A 17308-nucleotide genomic window follows, 5' to 3' on the forward strand; every position below is an offset into this window, starting at 1 on the left:
GAATAGAGATGTTGTTTGTGGCAATCGAGGCGATCAGTCTGCCAGTGGCTTTGTTGCAATCAAGTTGAAGCATGATTCTGCTCAATCTTAGGCGGTGAGGTCCACCCTCCCAGGATTTATCTTCTCCCTAAGAAGTATTTATTGCTTAATTATCTCAGGGGACTATCAGGGAATGTCAACAGGGCTGCTCAGGCATATTTTTGTAATTTAGAGAGTGTCTGCTTTTCAAAACCCCATTTCTTCTGCAGAGGAAGTAAATAAACTCAATCATTTGTAATTTAAAAAAATATTGTTTTGTCTTTGTGTTCAGCAGTGCTAACTGATGTAGTAGTCTATGGAGTGGTGCAGGCATGGTGACAGGTTTCCCAAAGCTGCCAAGAAAATGGCTAACACTTAGATCATACATTTTGTTTCTTTTGTTAAACAAAAAAATTATCTGTAATGAAAACAGAGATACCCGATGTTGTCAGAGTAGAAGAAATAGAATCAGATTAATGTTGAAAATGTATTATAACAGATTGAGTTAATAACGACAAGGTGGAACGATAAATTTGTTGTCCTAAAGAAAATAACACTACAGATTTATTTTCAAACTTTTATTGTAAAAATCAATTTAGGCTGGGAGCATGCCTTTTCCATAAGTGCCGGCAGGAGCTTGGCGAATACTCTGCAGATGGTAACGATCAGGCTGGCTTTCGTGTTGTGGGAGGTCATGTTGGTGATGTTCTCAATGTATGACCAAACAAAGTAGTCCAGCAGGTTAATTTCAGGGGAGGAGGGGAGTAAGTGAGAGAAAGGTACAAAGTTGTAGCAGTCCTTCTGAAGCCAAGCCTGGGTCTCTTTGGACTTGTGGGCCGGCGCCGAGTCCCGCTGCCACACCTAGGGTCTGCAAGTGGCCACCTGATTGCATCAGGAGATCAGCACATCCAGGTACACTTTGCTGTTGACTTTCAAGCCGACTTTGAACTTGAAATCACACCAAAGACCATAACCGTGGCCGGAAACTTTGTTTTCATCACTCTGGACACATCCCTATTATCCATGGCAATCCAATGATGCATTTTGAGGGTGCTGGCAATGGTCCTGTTGTCATAACTTGGATCAGTAGAGAGCATGAGTTGTACAGTGGCGCATCTCCAATCCTGCTTGTGGAACATTGTGTCACTTTCAGACATGATAGAAGGCTCGTATTGCTCTTGGAATTCGTACACAAGTATGATGGTCTGCAACAAAAAACAAAACTGGTTTTCATCAAACGAAAATGGAATCATGTCGTCTTTTGTATGGTGACAATTTTATCGTTCCACCCTGTATATTTGCCCTGCCAGTGGGGTCACAAATTCACCAACTCCATGCAGAGGAGTAACCCCCCCCCCCCCTAAAAAAAAAAAAAGAGTGGTGACTCATAATGCCATAAGCTGAGCCATTTTTCCATTTCAGCCCCTATTCTGGTTAGATGGGAGATCAGAGAGACTCAATGTGATCAATCAACTGACAACATCATGCCCTAGTATGTATAAGTTTATCCCAAACCACATTATTCCAATTTATTTTTCTCCCAAATTAAATATGAGAAAAACTTTTTTCTTTCTCTTACTCAGACATTTTATTCCATCAACAGCAAACTGTAATTATTATTATCATTATTATTTTTAATGTTTTGCTCAACAAACGTATCCATTGTAAGTGAAATTATTTTTTTAACACGAAGAAGGGATCCTTTTTTCAAAAACATTTACTTTAGAAAGTTTTAAAAATTTGTTAATATTATTATCTAGTGACTGATATGAGATAAGAAAGAAAAAAGAAACATTGTGCAGATAACACTCAACATGAGAACAATTGTCCGATTCAATCAAATATATAATTGCAATTAGCCTGATGATTTCTCCCATGAATAAAACACAAACGTTTGTGCAGCCTACGTGTCATAAGTATATTTTTATAATAATACTAGGTATATATATATATATATATATATATATATATATATATATGTCTATTTATTATGCAAACTTATTGGTTACACCTCAACCTTCCCTGAAATGTAAATCGCACCCAAATATCTTATAAAAACGAATGTAATCTTGACACCCGTTTCAATATCCCTTCTTTTTTGGTCTGATGAAGTGTTCTGAAACATGTACGCACATATGTAACCAATAATGTTTGCATAATAAACAGACTAAATAACAGCTCTGTCCTGCATTGAGCACTCTTTAATAATCACGCAAATTTCATTGAATTTACATCTAGGAAATCAAATCGATACAACCTGTGTGTGTGTGTATATATTATTTATTTATTATAGTAAATAATTATGTCAGCTCCTTTAAGAAACTGGTTTCTTATCATTGAGTACTTTCAGTTGAAATATAAAGTCGGTCAATTTAGCTCTTATGCGCATATTATCATATAATGGTTAGATCATTCTGATCGATGTTAAAAAGCATTTAAAAAAAAAAATATTTAAATTTCAACAATATTTCTTGCAGTTAACGGTAGCCAAATGGATAAGTTCCTTGCTAATGTGCTAATGAAGCCAGAGATGGTTTCTGTTGCCGGGTTCAAATCTATCCACTGGTGTTAATCGTGACACCCTGCACTGATGATTCTCGAAAGGATGAAACACTAGTGTCTGTAGATATTTAATTATTATTATAGTAAATGATTATAGGGATTGTTTGAACTTGATCTCATTAATGCTTCATGTTGAGTAGATTCAAATTTAGTGATAAAAACAAATAGATGAAAATTTGAAAAATAATGCAATAATCTTATTATGAGAAAAAGTGAGTGAAAAATGATTTTGTTTTTGTGGTCAACTTTTAAACACGAAAGCAAAGAAAAAGAGTAAAGTCAATGTTTCTCTTACTGTCATTATCGTGAACTATCTGAAAATTTTTCACTGATGCTTGAGTCACTCGTCCATGAAAATTCAAAACATACGACTGGGTTTCTGTAATAAAGAAAAAAAAAAAACAATTCAATCAATTTCACTAATTGTTAAGTTGAAATATAACATGAGCTTATCGCTCCAGAATAGCCAGAAAAAAAAAAAAAAAAAAATGAGCGCTTCTTTGTTATTAGAGCAAAATTCGAAAACAGAAATATTGAATTTCAAGTAAAACCGATGCTATTTACTTAATTGACATGTCGCAGTAATTTCTAACTTATCGTTTTTTTTAATTTTTGGATATGCTCATTACTGTGACATAACAATTAAGTAGATACAATCAGCTATCAGTTTTACTTAAAATTCATAACGAAGAAGTGCTAAAAATTGTTTACTTAATTTAGCAAAATATGTTCAAACAATCATAATTTCTTACTATGATAATAGTTTACACTGAACTATTGTTTTTTTTAATTTATTTATTTATTTTTTTTAACTTTGAAAATACATAATGAACAAATTAGGCACAAGGCTGTCCAAAAGGTGTCATTGGTCATCCTTGGTTTCAAATACTCAAAATTATCTATACTACTCTTAACTAGAAATATCTGTCACCACAGTACCACATTCACTCCAAAGGCTGCCCTACTTAAGATAAACCCAAATTTGAAAAAGTTTTATTGAATTATTTACAGTAATAACATTTCATTGGCGAGGGAACGTGGAATAAACAAGAAACAACAAAAATTAGTTAATAAGGCCCTCCCCATCTTTTTTTTTTTTTTTTTTAAATAATACACCAGCAGGTCTATCTCTAAGGAGGAGTGGGATCTAAGTGTGGGTGAAAAGAAAGAGGAATGGGGAATTGGGAGTGGGTAGAGTCCTAAGATGCGTACACATTGGGGATTAAGGCCAAGGATGAAAAGAAATAAAAGTGGGGAGTGAAAATCTTGGAGGGTTTCCTTTACCAGGGAGGGGGGAGCTCATTTACTCTACTAGATAAGTCTAGAAGCTTAAAAACTAACCCAAAGGGCTGGGGTCCGACAGAACCTTGAACTGTGTGCTCCATGCTTAGGCAGGGAACACATACTTGTACTTGACTCCTCTTCTCACACACAAAATTGCAACTCTTATCCACCGTCTTTCAAGCTCTGAGGAAGGTAATAGTTTTCTATCACATCTAATTTTGATCTTCAGCTGGTGCTTAAAGAATGCACTCAGATCCTGATCAGCAAAAGATTCAATTCCTTGGTCCACTTTCAGGCATGATGTCTATACCATTATCAATCTATAAAAGTGAAATTGTCTGTGTGTGTACATTTCCCTACCAGATTACTGTCAATTTTCAGTCTACAGGCTCAAGATTTGACATAAGTGGTATTGAGATTTGAGAAAATCTTTTTAATTGGGTTTTGGCCAGAAATTTGGCTGTCAAGGGGTCAAAGTTCAACGATTTGACCTTTGAAAACTCTACCAAACTCCTCCACCAATTTTGGGTCTAAACACTTGAAATTTTAGATGTATGACATGGGTCAAACTTTTTAACTTGATTTGAGCCCTAAACAATAAATGTTAAGGGGTCAAAGTTAAAAAAAAATTTGACCTCGCGGCCAATTTTTAGTCTAAACATTTGAAATTTTACATAAAGTGTATTCAGACATAGGGCAAGCTTTTTAATCGGTTTCTGGCCGAAAATTTGGCTGTCAAAGGGTCAAAGTTCACAAGATTTTACCTTTCCGGTCTCTAGCCAACTATTCAGCCAATTTTGGGTCTAAACATTAGACATTTTACATAAAGGGTATTTAGACATGCTGCAAGCTTTTTAATCAGTTTTAGGGCGAAAATTTAGCTGCCAAGAGGTCAAAGTTGAAAGAGTTGACGTTTTCAGACTTTACAAAATTCCTCTGCCAATTTTGGGTCTAAACACTTGAAATTTTAGATGTAGGTTACCTGTACATGAGTCAAATCTTTTAATATATATATATACGTACGTATGCACATAAAGTTACAAACAGTACATAGAGCCCGAGCAAAGCCGGACTGAACTGTTAGAACTATATATTTAATATTCAATAGAGAATTGGCTCTGTAATAATAAATACGAAATCTGCATGAATTAAAATATATTTAAACATATTTTATGACCTGGCAAGGCTGGACCCGCCTTCCCCACCCTCTCCACTAGTAATACCATACAAATCGATTTTCATGAAGACAGCATTCTACCAAACTTCGTCAAATATATTACGTGCTACTGCCCTAACTTCATCTGCCTTATCCAACGTATGGTATATGCATTCAGAGATAACTGTCAGGCTAATAGTCTCTCACTCCTGGACAGGGTTCAAAAGAGTCGCCAACCTGATAGGTCCTGAACTGTTATCTAAGCTTCAACCTCTGCCCCATCACCGAAATATTGCATTCCTCTGTCTGTTTTACAAGTATTTTAATGGTGGATTCTCTGACAAACTACAAGCACTCATACCCCCTCGATGTAATTTCCCCCCCAACAAACTTGACAAACAGCAAATCCCGCCCCTACACAGAAGAGATCCCTAGATGTAAGAAAGCCTTCTACTCTAATAATTTCTTCGCAGAACTGCTAGACTTTGGAATTCCCTTCCAGGTTCCTACTTCCCCAACTGTACTGACATGCAGAAGTTTAAGTGTAACGTGAACAGACATCTTGCTGCTCAACTCCCTAAATAGTATTCCTGCAATTTATGTCTCAGATAGTAGCCCCCTGCATCAAAGTGGCACTGTGCCTTGTTTGGGGTGAAAATGGAAAAATAAAAAAAAAACAAGACAAGGATATCCACAGTAGTACAGGATTGTCAAAGTCCATACTGCTTATTAGAAATAAAGTTTAAAAGTAACGACTCTTACTTACTAGATTGATTAATGATTCAAAAATTTTAGTGAAGAGCGGGAGGAGACTGATGGGGTGCTAATTAAGTTGGTTAGTTCTTTCACCAGAGTTGTTGAACACTGATACGATAGAAGCAAGCTTCCAGCTATCAGCATGTCAGCATACCTGGTACCTTACTGTTGCAGCTGAATTTACCAAGTCTTGAACTTCTGATAATCAGTCGGCTACATTGGTTTTGCCACGTTGAGAGGAGCAGCTTCTAATTAAAAAAATGCAGAGACCTTCAGATGGAAGGCCAGAGGAGTGTAGAACGGAATTGTGCTCAAACTGACAACCTTTTTCAGTGTAGCTTTCTTGCCATAAGTATATTTTATACTATTACTACATCGAGCTTTTATATTTTTGAACCATATCATATGTAACCCAAGAATTTTTATAATGTAACCCATTAACCCTTTACGGCCAAATTGTACTTTCAAGTCACCTTTCAAAAAAAAACAAAAAAACAATATTTTTTACTCTTATAGCTTGTCTTCAAGGTACAAGTCTATACATCGTTCAACAAGTAAATAAGGAGTTTGTTCATGCATTAGTTGCATGCTGACTTCTGTCACGCGTGGGTTTTATGATTAAATAAATTTATTTATTGCATAAAAAAATTGTTGTGGTAAAAGGTTAACAAGGATCTTAGTAGAATTTGAATGAAATCAATTCTCAAAACTGCCAAAACTTTAAGACTAAGATCAAAAAATGTTAAAAACTAAAAAGTCAGATTTCAGTTTTATGGATGACCTTGACAAATGCAATTCCTGCAACAATGTTGTACTACCTTTACTCAAAACAACATGTACTGGGCAATGTAGCTTCAGAATTTATGGATCAAACTAAATTTTTCATGTTTTTTTTCTTTCAGTATGTTACAATCCTTTTTTACAAATTTTTAATTCCTTAAAAATGATAATAAAAATAGTTGGGACTATTTTCTCGATTTTTTTTTTTTTGTCAGATACTTGATAAATGTTGATTTAAAAATTTTTTTTTTTTTTTTTTTTTAGTTTTTTCATTTTTGTGCAAAAAAAATAAATAAATAAAATAGCTGGTATGCCCGTTTTGGGATGCAAGCCAACGGTTGCCCACATCTGGCATAGACTAATCCTACATCACCTGTTAAATGAGTAATAATCACATCACTTGCTCATCCTCTCTGCACTAAATTGAGCACAAAAATACAAAGGGTTGTTTTCTCTTACCTTCATTCCAAACAGGTGTCTTGTTGTGTAACTCTAACATATTATCCATATTTTTTCGTTTCCAACGTTCTATGAGGCCATCATGATCCTGAAGATTAAAAATGGGTATACAAGAAATTAAATTTTATTTATTCTAATTTTTTTCATTGATTCAAACCAGACAACACCAGAAATAGAGAATAATTGAAAAAAAAAAAAAAAAAAAAAAAAAAAAAAAAAGATTAAATTTGTTGCTGCAAAAGCCTCTTCAAATAGGAAGAAAGAAAACATTGTTTTAAAATAATGTAGTACCATCTTTTGAAATGATATTGGGGGGGGATATCTGCTTAGTATTAGTTTTCAATAAAAACAAAACATTCAAAATAATCTGTACATATATAAAGTTGTCAATATGTTCATGGCATATTGGACAGTGTGGTATTGTGTATGTGTGTGGGTTTACCTTTGTTATTGTTAGTGGATGTATAGATGTGTGCAAGTGATGAAAGGCTGACTGTGTTAGTCATTGGGTTCTTTCGCCTTGCTACCCTGAGGTGGTGTTGGGGCACAAGGTAGTTCATAAAGAACACATTCTTTGGTTCTGTTTATTGTTTGTTTGACTGTCACGTCTGTAGCAGATGAAATTGCCACAATAACTGGCAAAGGCGAAATCTTGCGGCTCGAAATTTAAATCCGCTATCTTCCTGGCGTGTCCAACCACAAGCCAGCCCGCAGTCACGTGACCGGGCATATAAAACTTGAAACTAGCAATGCTCCTCTTTCTCCCTGCTCTGGCTGACAGCACATATTGCCGAGGGCCTAGGCCCCCAGCTAACATGAGTAAGACAAGCCAACACCCGACCTTCTTTCTCATACTATGGGACTCTTTAATCCTTTCTCCACAACACATGGTACACGCACAAACTTTCCTTACAAACTACAGAACTACTCGTGTTGATACATAGATTATACGCAAACTACTACTATCCGTTACGACATGTAAACACACTGAATACCTTTCCTTTTCTTTTTCTATTTACCGGCTTATCTACATCGCGGAACTGTCTTATTCTTTATCCTGACTATTACTGACTACAACAAGTGTAATCTGAACTATTCCCTCTGTCAACGAGTCGGTATAATATTTATACTATCTTTACACAAATTAGAACACATCCAGCTACTAACCTGTTTCTCTCGTGTACATGCTGCTAACGAAGATGACAAATAAAGTTGTTTATTAAATGCTAAAATGAGACCTTCCTTTCGTTGTCATATATAACTAAAAGTCTATCTCAAATTGACTTTCTTGACCAGATCTTATAGGAATTTCTAAGTTCGCATTGGCTTACTACATTCACATATAGGTGTTACTTTTTGAGGTTTGGAAAGATTTCCATTGGCTGAAAATACTCTGGAGTTCATAAGTCCATGTCAAAATTTTCTTGTTTATGAAAAAAAAGGAGTGTCAGCAATTATAGTCATTTACTTAATCAGAATTACCTCGCGATTAAGTTGCCATACCAATTCATGTTGCCTGTGAGGCGCTTCTGTTTTAGAGGGGGATTATCTAAGGGAGATAACTACAATTAACTTTAAAAAAAAAAAAAAAAAACGCATTGCCAGAACAATTTATGAAAATTAATAAAAAAAATAAATAAAATTATATCACATGCTGATCTCCTTTGTTTTTTTTGGTCTCATGCCAAAAAACATATCTGGACATTGTTGAGACCAAGACTGAGATGTTCCACCTTCATTTCATGGAGTTGCTTTGGTGGAAAAGGGAGAAGTATTCTACCGCATAATTCTTGTGATAAGGGATCAATATGTGATATAATTTTTTTTATTTACACAAGTTCATTTATTTTTTGTGCTTTTGACATTGTTTCTTTTTATTTATTTTTGGTTTCATATATGTTCATTAATAAGTTTACTTATTTAATTAAAAACGTTTAATTATTTAATTAAAAACGTTTGATTATTTTATTACTTAACATTCTTTCAGTTTTACTTTGTTAGCTTGTATGTTTGTTTTTGTACATTTGCATGTAAAAATTTGTGTATTCGTTTTTGTTAAAGTTTGTTAATTAATGTGTTATATTTTTGTAAACTGTTTCAGCAACGCTTCTTCTTTTTTTTTTTATTATTAAATGAATTTTATCCCCCTTAGATAATCCTCCTCTAAAGCAGAAGCGTCACCTGTGAATGTTAAGCCGAAGAGTTTGAATGATTAAATCTCAGCTGCAGTGTAATTATTCATGGCAATTGGTAGCTGGAAAGATCCTTTACACTTGTTAAAAGAAAGGAGTTTTGTCTTAGTAGCATGAAATGTTACTATCCATTTATGTCCTTCATTCCATTCTAGACTGGTAAATAATAAATTTGATCGATTCTGCCAATCGATCAAATTTATTATTTTGTAAAATTTAGTGGAGAACGTTCGAAAAAATTTTTTTCGGGTTATTTAATGCCGAATCTAGTGATTTTGAGGAAAGATTTTTTAATGGAATATATTTGTTTTTTTAAGTCGGATTCTATTCAACACATAGTTGGGACCCTAACAGGTACTACCACTCCGGGTCAGAGTGGACCTGGGAGCAATGGCAATTTAAGGGTGGCTCCACACTTCCCAAGGCCCGTAAGCTGAGGCCTCACCATCGTATATAGTTTTAGGTCATATCCAGGACTGATTCTCGAAAGTGTCTGTAGGTATTAAAAAATAATTATAGTAATAGTAATAATAATTATAATAATAATATATAATTGAATTTATAATTTTTTTCAATTTTCAACAAACAAAAACCTAGACATTATTCTAGGCACCGCCAAAAATGGCCGCAAAATCAAGTTGTTGTTGTTTTTTAAAACTAAATTACATTTATTAAAATCCATTATTTCTGAGTAACTTTTTTTTTCCAGAAAGATAAAACCCTGAATTTTATCATATAGAAAACAGAATAATGTAAAACTTTTTCTACTATTTTTAATTAAATTTTAAATGTTAAATTTTCCCAAAAAGTTAACAATTGACATTTTTTGTCTTGCACAAAAAACGTACTTAAATATTTAAAAAAAAAAAAGGTTTTTGAAATAATTAATTTATTTATTTATTGTCTAACTAAGATTTAGGATGATTTTCTAAGAGAATATGCAAAAATATTATAGGATAAGTACCTGAATTTCAAATAATTCCACTTATTCATATAGGTAACCAGATATTTCGCGTTCATGTAGAGTCGAGATCGACTCTGTTTACGTTTGCGGATTATAAGAAGAAAACTATTGAAGACCAAACAGGCCAAAAAAACTTATTTTTCAGTGACGAAAATTTCAATGTATTATAAAGCTGAGGCTGACCAGTACCAGATGGGTGACCATTTGTATGAGTTTGGTTTTTAATGTATATGTGTGTGGGGGCCAGACTCCCCAAAATGGGGGGGGGGCAATTTAAAGCAGAATAAAAAAAAAATTATTTCAGCGCGTTTGGTCCACCGTAGTCGAAAGGCGGCAAACGTTTTCAAACGGGATCGAAAAAAATGATGCTATTTTTAACACAAAGGGCACAACATTTATCGAATTTTTTTTTTTATATCAATTATTCAAAGCATGCCCTGTTTAATAATGGTCATGCATTATTCGGCTCGCTAAAAAGAAATTGTTAATTTATTTATCAAAAATTTTTAAATGGCTTTTTTCGTATAAATATTAAAAATTTTTTTTTTTGTTTTGCTTAACTTAAATTAATTATTTTACTTAACATATTCACCGAATTTCACACTTCAAAACTCAAAAGCGGGATAATTAAACACAATCGAAAAGTTCTGATATTCAGACGTCAAAATAAGGTATGCAAACAATTTTTTTTTTTTTTTTTTAATCTATAATTCTGTCCCTTACAACAACACAATATGTTTTGTTCAGTTTCAGATGATTATTTTAAGCATATTTGTTCCCACTTCAAAACAAGGGGGGGGGGGGTTTGTAAGCAAAAAAAATATATATATATAAATATCGTTTATGAAAAATAAGTACACTGTTATAAAGTGCATTCTTCTCCTAATAATCGCTGAAAATTTCGTATTGATCGGATAATTACCTGATTTTTGGTAGATTTTTAAAAAGACGGTCCGTCAAAAAGTACTGACCTGCCCCCCCCCAATTTTGGCGGTGCCTACATTATTCAGTTTGATTTTTTTCACTGCGAGATTTTATACAAAGTTACCTCCCTTACCTATTTTTCTTAGACGAGTTATCTCCCTTAAACCTTCAAATGCCATTAGGCACCTCCAAAAGTCACCACAGAATTACCCCCCCCCATATGTAAAACGCTGTAACTTTATTATAAATTAATATAATCAACATAACTTTTGTACCATTTAAAAGAAGGGCAAAAGCAACTAGTAATAATTAAAAAATATTTTTTTCATCGTACGAAAATAATGAAATTGTGAGACGAAAATCGTGTTTACATAATTGCCGCTTAGAGATGTAGTAAGCATTCCGAACGTGAAAACATAGGTGTGTCAGAAATATCGTGAAAAATAGTGAATAATTCCACCCCGTCTTTCCAAGCTTATAACCCCATCGAAAAATGTAATTCAAGTCCTATTTTTTTTTTTTTTATTATTATTATTAAAGGAGCAAGGACTAAGGTTTCATTAAAAAAAAAAAAAAACAGAAAAAAAAACGTGTTTTTTATTTAAAAAGGTTTTAAACTTCGGACTTTACAGGTAAATTTCTAAAAAACACTACTTTTTTGTTTTAAATTTGAATATATTATTTATTGACCTTTTCTCTTCAATTTGTGATATATAAAACTTTGGTGAGTAAATTAATTATTTACTTTTTAATAGACACTTGAAAATGGGGGAGGGGGCGTGAATTTAAAAAAAAAAATGTTTGTCTAAAATATTCTATTCGGTTTATTGGAAAGAGCATAAAATTTCACATTGACCCTGAAAATATCGTAAAAATAGAATCAATAGAAAAATTGATAGATTTTTAAAGTTTAACAATTGAAAAATATTGAGTTCGTAAAATTCATTACTGTTTTTTTCAAAAATAAAAAAAAAATATTTCTATTACTTTCAAAACAACTTTAATAGTTTATTTTGGAAGTATAATCCATAAAGAAAATAAACAACCCACTTTTAAAAGAGAAATTACAAGTTTTTTTATATTTTATTCGCAGTTTCGTGTTAGGGGTGTCAAAAATTCCTACAAAAATTCTGATGAAAACATACCCGTGTTTAATAAATCTAGCAAGAATCAACTAATGGTCAAATTTTCGTGAAATTTTCGATACTTATCCATTTTAGAATGAAATTACATATAAAATGCAGTTTCCGTAAAATATACGAGGGGAAATATTTTTTAAGTGCCCCCCCCCCTCCATTTATTTTTTCGAAATTTGAACAAAATATATTTAAATCTATCGGAATTTCTATTTATTATAAAAAATAAGAGTTCAATAAGTAAGAAATATTTATTTTTTAAATTCAAATACACGTATTGAACAAAAAATTACCTTGAAATTGCGATTAAAAAAAAATGATATAAATTTTTTTTAAATAGCGTTTTTTTTTTTAATTAATATATACTATAATCAGTTGAATTACAAAGAAAAAGAAACTTCCTAAAAATTAATTAATTTTTAAAAGATTAAAACGATTAAAATTTCATTATTTCAAAATGTTCCGTTACAACATAAATTTTTAATTAGCTGTGTTTAAATTTCTTTTTTAAATATTAAGTTTTAAGATAAACATGATTCTTGCCAGCTATTTTATCGACAAATTAAAACCGATTTAAAAATATTATTGCACAAATATTAAACATTTTATAGACGGCTCTCATATTTGTTTGTCTCCTTTTATCAAACAAAAGTATGGAAGCCGGTAGGTAACCAAATGAACATTCGTACAAAACCGTATTTGATATTTAATATAAAAATGTTTATAATATTATTAATCATTAAACTGTGTAAATCTTTAAACCTAACAAAATCATAACAAAGATTACTTTATGTGATATCTCCATTATTTATTCACCGATTGCCCTTATTTTACAGGACATGGCAGAATCAACGACCGTGAGTACACCAAGACCCCGGTGGAAGCTGGGACAAAGAATACACTGTGTTAAATTTTACTACAAGACAGGCTCATTTAAGAAAACCCAGGACAGTTTCATGTGTCAGTTCGAATGTGAAAAGGCTCCATCCAAAAGCAGAATTCAGAACTGGGTGGACCACTTCGAGAAGTATGGGACCGTGGAGAACCTCAACACTGCCAGAGAGAACCATCCAAGCCACTCGGGACGTCCCAAGAAGTGAACAGCCGAGCTGGTAGAAAGAGTGAGAGAGTCTCTCCAGCAGAGTTTGAAATGCTCTGTGCGTAAGCGAAGTCAGTCCCGTGAGACTTGCAGGAGAGTGCTAATGAACGATATTAGGGCTTACCCATACAGAATACAGACGCTGCAGACCCTTACAGCCTCAGACAAGAAGCAGAAGAGGGCTATGGCAGTCAAGATGCTCGAGGAGACACCAAGTTTCCTTAACCTCCTTTGGACCTCAGATGAAGCCCACTTCCATCTTGATGGAAAGGCGAACTCCAAGACAAATGTCTTATGGGGGTCCTCCAGACCCAATGAAGTAGCCACCAAGCCCCTGCACTCTCCTAAGTGCATGGTGTGGCTGCCAGCATAGTGTGGTGGTAAGTCATCAGCCTATTAACCTCAAAGGTTCGGGTTCAAACCTATCTACCTATCAAAACTTTTTCTTTTACACCTCCAAACACCTAGTCTATAATATAAATCTCACCTGTCTGTTTAAATGTATGTATGTATGTCTGCCTAAAACTTTCGGCAGAGGCGACGGATTTTGACAAGGTCAGTATCGTTTTGAAGCTCAACCCTTCAGATGGCAAATATCTAAAAATTGGCTAAAAACATTAATTTCTACAAGGAAGAGTCGCTTGTTTTCGCCAATATTTTCGAAAGTCATCCCCTCTTTTCGATTGACTAGCCTTGATTTAAACCTTTGTCACTTCTGGTTTGGTGATGGACGCAACAGCAAAGATGTCCTTTTTTTTTCATATTCTTTTCCTCCTTCGTGATATAGGTTCGCCTGCCTATTACCACTTTATTTTTTCTCAACACACACACCACCCGGGCAACACCGGGCACCCAGGCTAGTTTTAAATAAGTATGAAAAATTTCATTCAAATCTGACCCTTAGCTAATATTTGCTAGAGATTTATTAAACATGGGTATGTCAACCATTAGAAATGACGAATAAATAGGAATCTTGTTTTAAGGCGGCAAAAATGTAAACGTGATTTTAGTCTAGCATTTTTGTATGCTGAAAAAAATTGAAAACATTATTACTAGTTTATTTGTATAAAAATTATAATGATAATATTGATTTATATTAAAGTTACATTGTGTTACATGTGGGGAGATGCTATCCAGGTACCTAGACCGTTCGAGATATGAAAGGAATTTGGAAGCTTTTAAATTATAGAATAGAAAGTCATTCTAGCTTTAAAATCATTAGCAAATCCCTGTGTATTAAAAGATAGAAAGTTATTGATCCAATGATTTTATAAATAGATATTAGAACAATTTTACCGTAACAGAATTATTTATAGTTTGATAACTGTTTCGTTCGATTGATAATTTAATGACCAAATGATAACTTTTAATTTAATTTTCAAAATCCTATTCAAAGAAATAATTTGCTAATGAATAAAAAAAGCGAGACAAAAATGAATGTTAAATTCTAAATAAATACTTATATAATATTTAACATTACAGAATAGAAGGAAAATGTGGCGATATTTGCAAAGGAATTGCAATTCTTATTAAAGAAAACATTTTATTTAAAAAAAAAATTAAAAGAAAAAATAGCTGCAGCGATTTTATTAAAAAAAATTCTTTTTTTTTAAAAATCACTTTAATAACAGAAATATTGTCTTTATTGTAAGAATGTGTGCGGTAGATTAAAAAAAAGAAGTTTTGTATGTGAATTTTTGAATATTCATTTGGCCCAAGGTATGAGGGTGGGGAGCAATAACTGACTTGAATTCTTAATGTACAAAAATTGTTTCATGCAAAACAGAAAACGTCTTTGCAGTTTTGTTTAATAAAAATTACAATTCCTCTGCAACTATCGTCAAATTTTTGTTATATTAAAAAAAGAAAGTAACCGTAGTTTCCTTTTCTTTTGTAATATTTTCCTCCTTTGTTTTTTGTTTTTTAAGTTAAAAACCTTAACAATTAATTTTTAATAAAAAAACATTACCACAACATTTATAGGATGAATTTCTATCAGTATTTTGCTTCATTTTTGACATTTGAATGATTCTCCAAACTCCAATCTCTGCCATCTTTGCAGCTGTTTTAACTTAAGTGCTCGGCACCACTTGTGTTTCAAACTTAATAAACACTTGTATACAAGTTAAAACACCGAAATCTTATCCAGGTAGATAGAAGAATAGATTTTCTTGCCTTTGATAACATTTATTTGTTATATGTTTGTTTCTTGGTCACTTTTCGGTTTGTTGTCTATAGTAAAACATAATACAATTGAGTAATTTCAGTGTCCTTAACTTTCAGTAAAATGGAGTTATTCCCCTTAAACCAATGACGACTCCTACAAAATCACAGATTATAAACTAAGAAAAAAGCATGTAAAATTGTGTCATCATTTACTGTTTATGTTGTGAGAACTTACATATTTTATACAGCATATATAAGTTGCATAACCAAAATGAAGCAACTAAAATCGGCGACCATTTAGGAATTCCAGGAGCTGTATGTGTTCTCCACTTATCTCTAAATTGTTTTCAGTTTAGCACTTCTTACCACTGGCCTCAAACAGTATTGATTCAGGAGAGGTGTGGTTGAAGATTGCACACCCTTACCTCACAATTACATGCGCAACTACCCTTACAGGGGATAGCCATTGTCTTTTGAGACTGAATGGAGGTATCGAGCATTACCGTTGTGAAAACTTGTTAAAAGCAAATTTTTAATTGCTGCTAGAAAGAACTTATCCTGTCTTGACAGAGTTCAAAATAGACTTTGTAGCCTAGCCTTTTCTCTTCCCTGTAACCTCTTTCTCACAGAAGAGACGTTGCAAGCCTATCTCTGCTTTATCGTTGTTTTCATGCCAAGTGTTCGTCTGAGCTCCAATCTATGGTCCCTCCTTGCCAAAATTTCGCAAGAAACAATCGTCTAGCTGAACCCACTATCAGTAATTTCCCTCCACTCTTTATCTGTGCCTAAACCTAAACATAGATTCCAAGAACAAAGCTTCTTTCTTAGAACCGCACGCCTGTGGAACTCTCTTCCATTTACCTACTTTCCAGCTGACTACAATATAGTTGTCTTCAAATCCAACGTAAACAAGTTCTTTATGAGCCGTTCCCTTAAGTAATCCAATTTACCAAATTTACACCAATAATGATTACATTGACTAATGTACACTCATTAACACTTATCCTCGAGTGGCCTCTAGGCCTTGATAAATGGTGATTGGTGATGCCTATGTAAAAAAAAAAAAAAAAATTCTGTAAATGATCTTTTAATCTATTATAGAAAATTTCTCAAGATATGTCTTTTTTTTTTTTTTTTTTTAAATATGGAGTGAGGGTAGAGGTATGATATATCTTGTGCAAATATTAACTGTACGAAATGAACTGATAAAACAATGTTTCATGGTTTTCCCAATTTGCTGCATTATTCTCACCCCCCCCACACACACACTTAAGTTGCTTTTAGAATTTTATACCTTTAGTAGCAAAAGAGTAACAGAACTTTTTTTTTTTTTTGTCAGTTTCCATTCAAGAGATTTCACTTCTAAATTTATAAAAAAAAATTTGATTGAAAATGAAACATTTTCACCAAAAATAATCTGCCGCTTCAGGTTCGGAGAGTGAGTTAATTAGAATAAAAGGTTCAGCTTCTGAGATTTCTGATAAACGATCAGTTTTGGTCTGTGAAAAATTGCTTAGAAATGACTTACATCACGAGGAATCACTTCAACTCTGTCGTGGCTCAAGTTCATCCCAGGAATGATTACGGTCATCTTTCGGGGACCTTTGAATCCAAGAACATTTGTATCCTGAATTAGAAAAAAAACAAAACATATAAAAACAGTTTTAATTTCTTTCTTCCGGGAGAAAAGGAAATTTAGAATCAAATTTAAAAGTTTATTAAAAGACAAAATTAAAAGAAATAATAAATTTTATTTGTGATAAATCTTTTATCTATCTTCTACTATTATATAAAAGGAACTTTGCGTGAGTT

The 17308-nt window shown here is 33.1% G+C and overlaps 1 protein-coding gene and 1 long non-coding RNA gene across 11 annotated transcripts in view; one reads left to right on the forward strand and one right to left on the reverse strand.

Moving 5' to 3' along the window:
* LOC145241347 (uncharacterized) overlaps nt 1-13790 on the forward strand; it is a 29566-nt gene extending 15776 nt beyond the window's left edge. Inside the window, exon 2 of the long non-coding RNA XR_013862539.1 lies at nt 13068-13790. This is a non-coding gene — a long non-coding RNA (uncharacterized LOC145241347). The remainder of the gene's footprint in view (nt 1-13067) is intronic.
* LOC145241346 (tubby protein homolog) overlaps nt 1-17308 on the reverse strand; it is a 480960-nt gene that overhangs the window by 14337 nt on the left and 449315 nt on the right. For all 10 annotated transcript variants that reach the window (XM_080104210.1, XM_080104207.1, XM_080104202.1 and 7 more), the window contains 3 exons: nt 17025-17123; nt 7016-7103; nt 2876-2959 (listed from right to left, as the gene is read on the reverse strand). In XM_080104210.1, coding sequence (XP_079960336.1) covers nt 2876-2959; nt 7016-7103; nt 17025-17123 — 271 coding nt within the window. The remainder of the gene's footprint in view (nt 1-2875; nt 2960-7015; nt 7104-17024; nt 17124-17308) is intronic.

The sequence above is a fragment of the Euprymna scolopes genome, chromosome 20 (assembly GCF_053919585.1).
Source record: "Euprymna scolopes isolate OS-2025 chromosome 20, ASM5391958v1, whole genome shotgun sequence".
NCBI lineage: Eukaryota > Metazoa > Mollusca > Cephalopoda > Sepiida > Sepiolidae > Euprymna > Euprymna scolopes.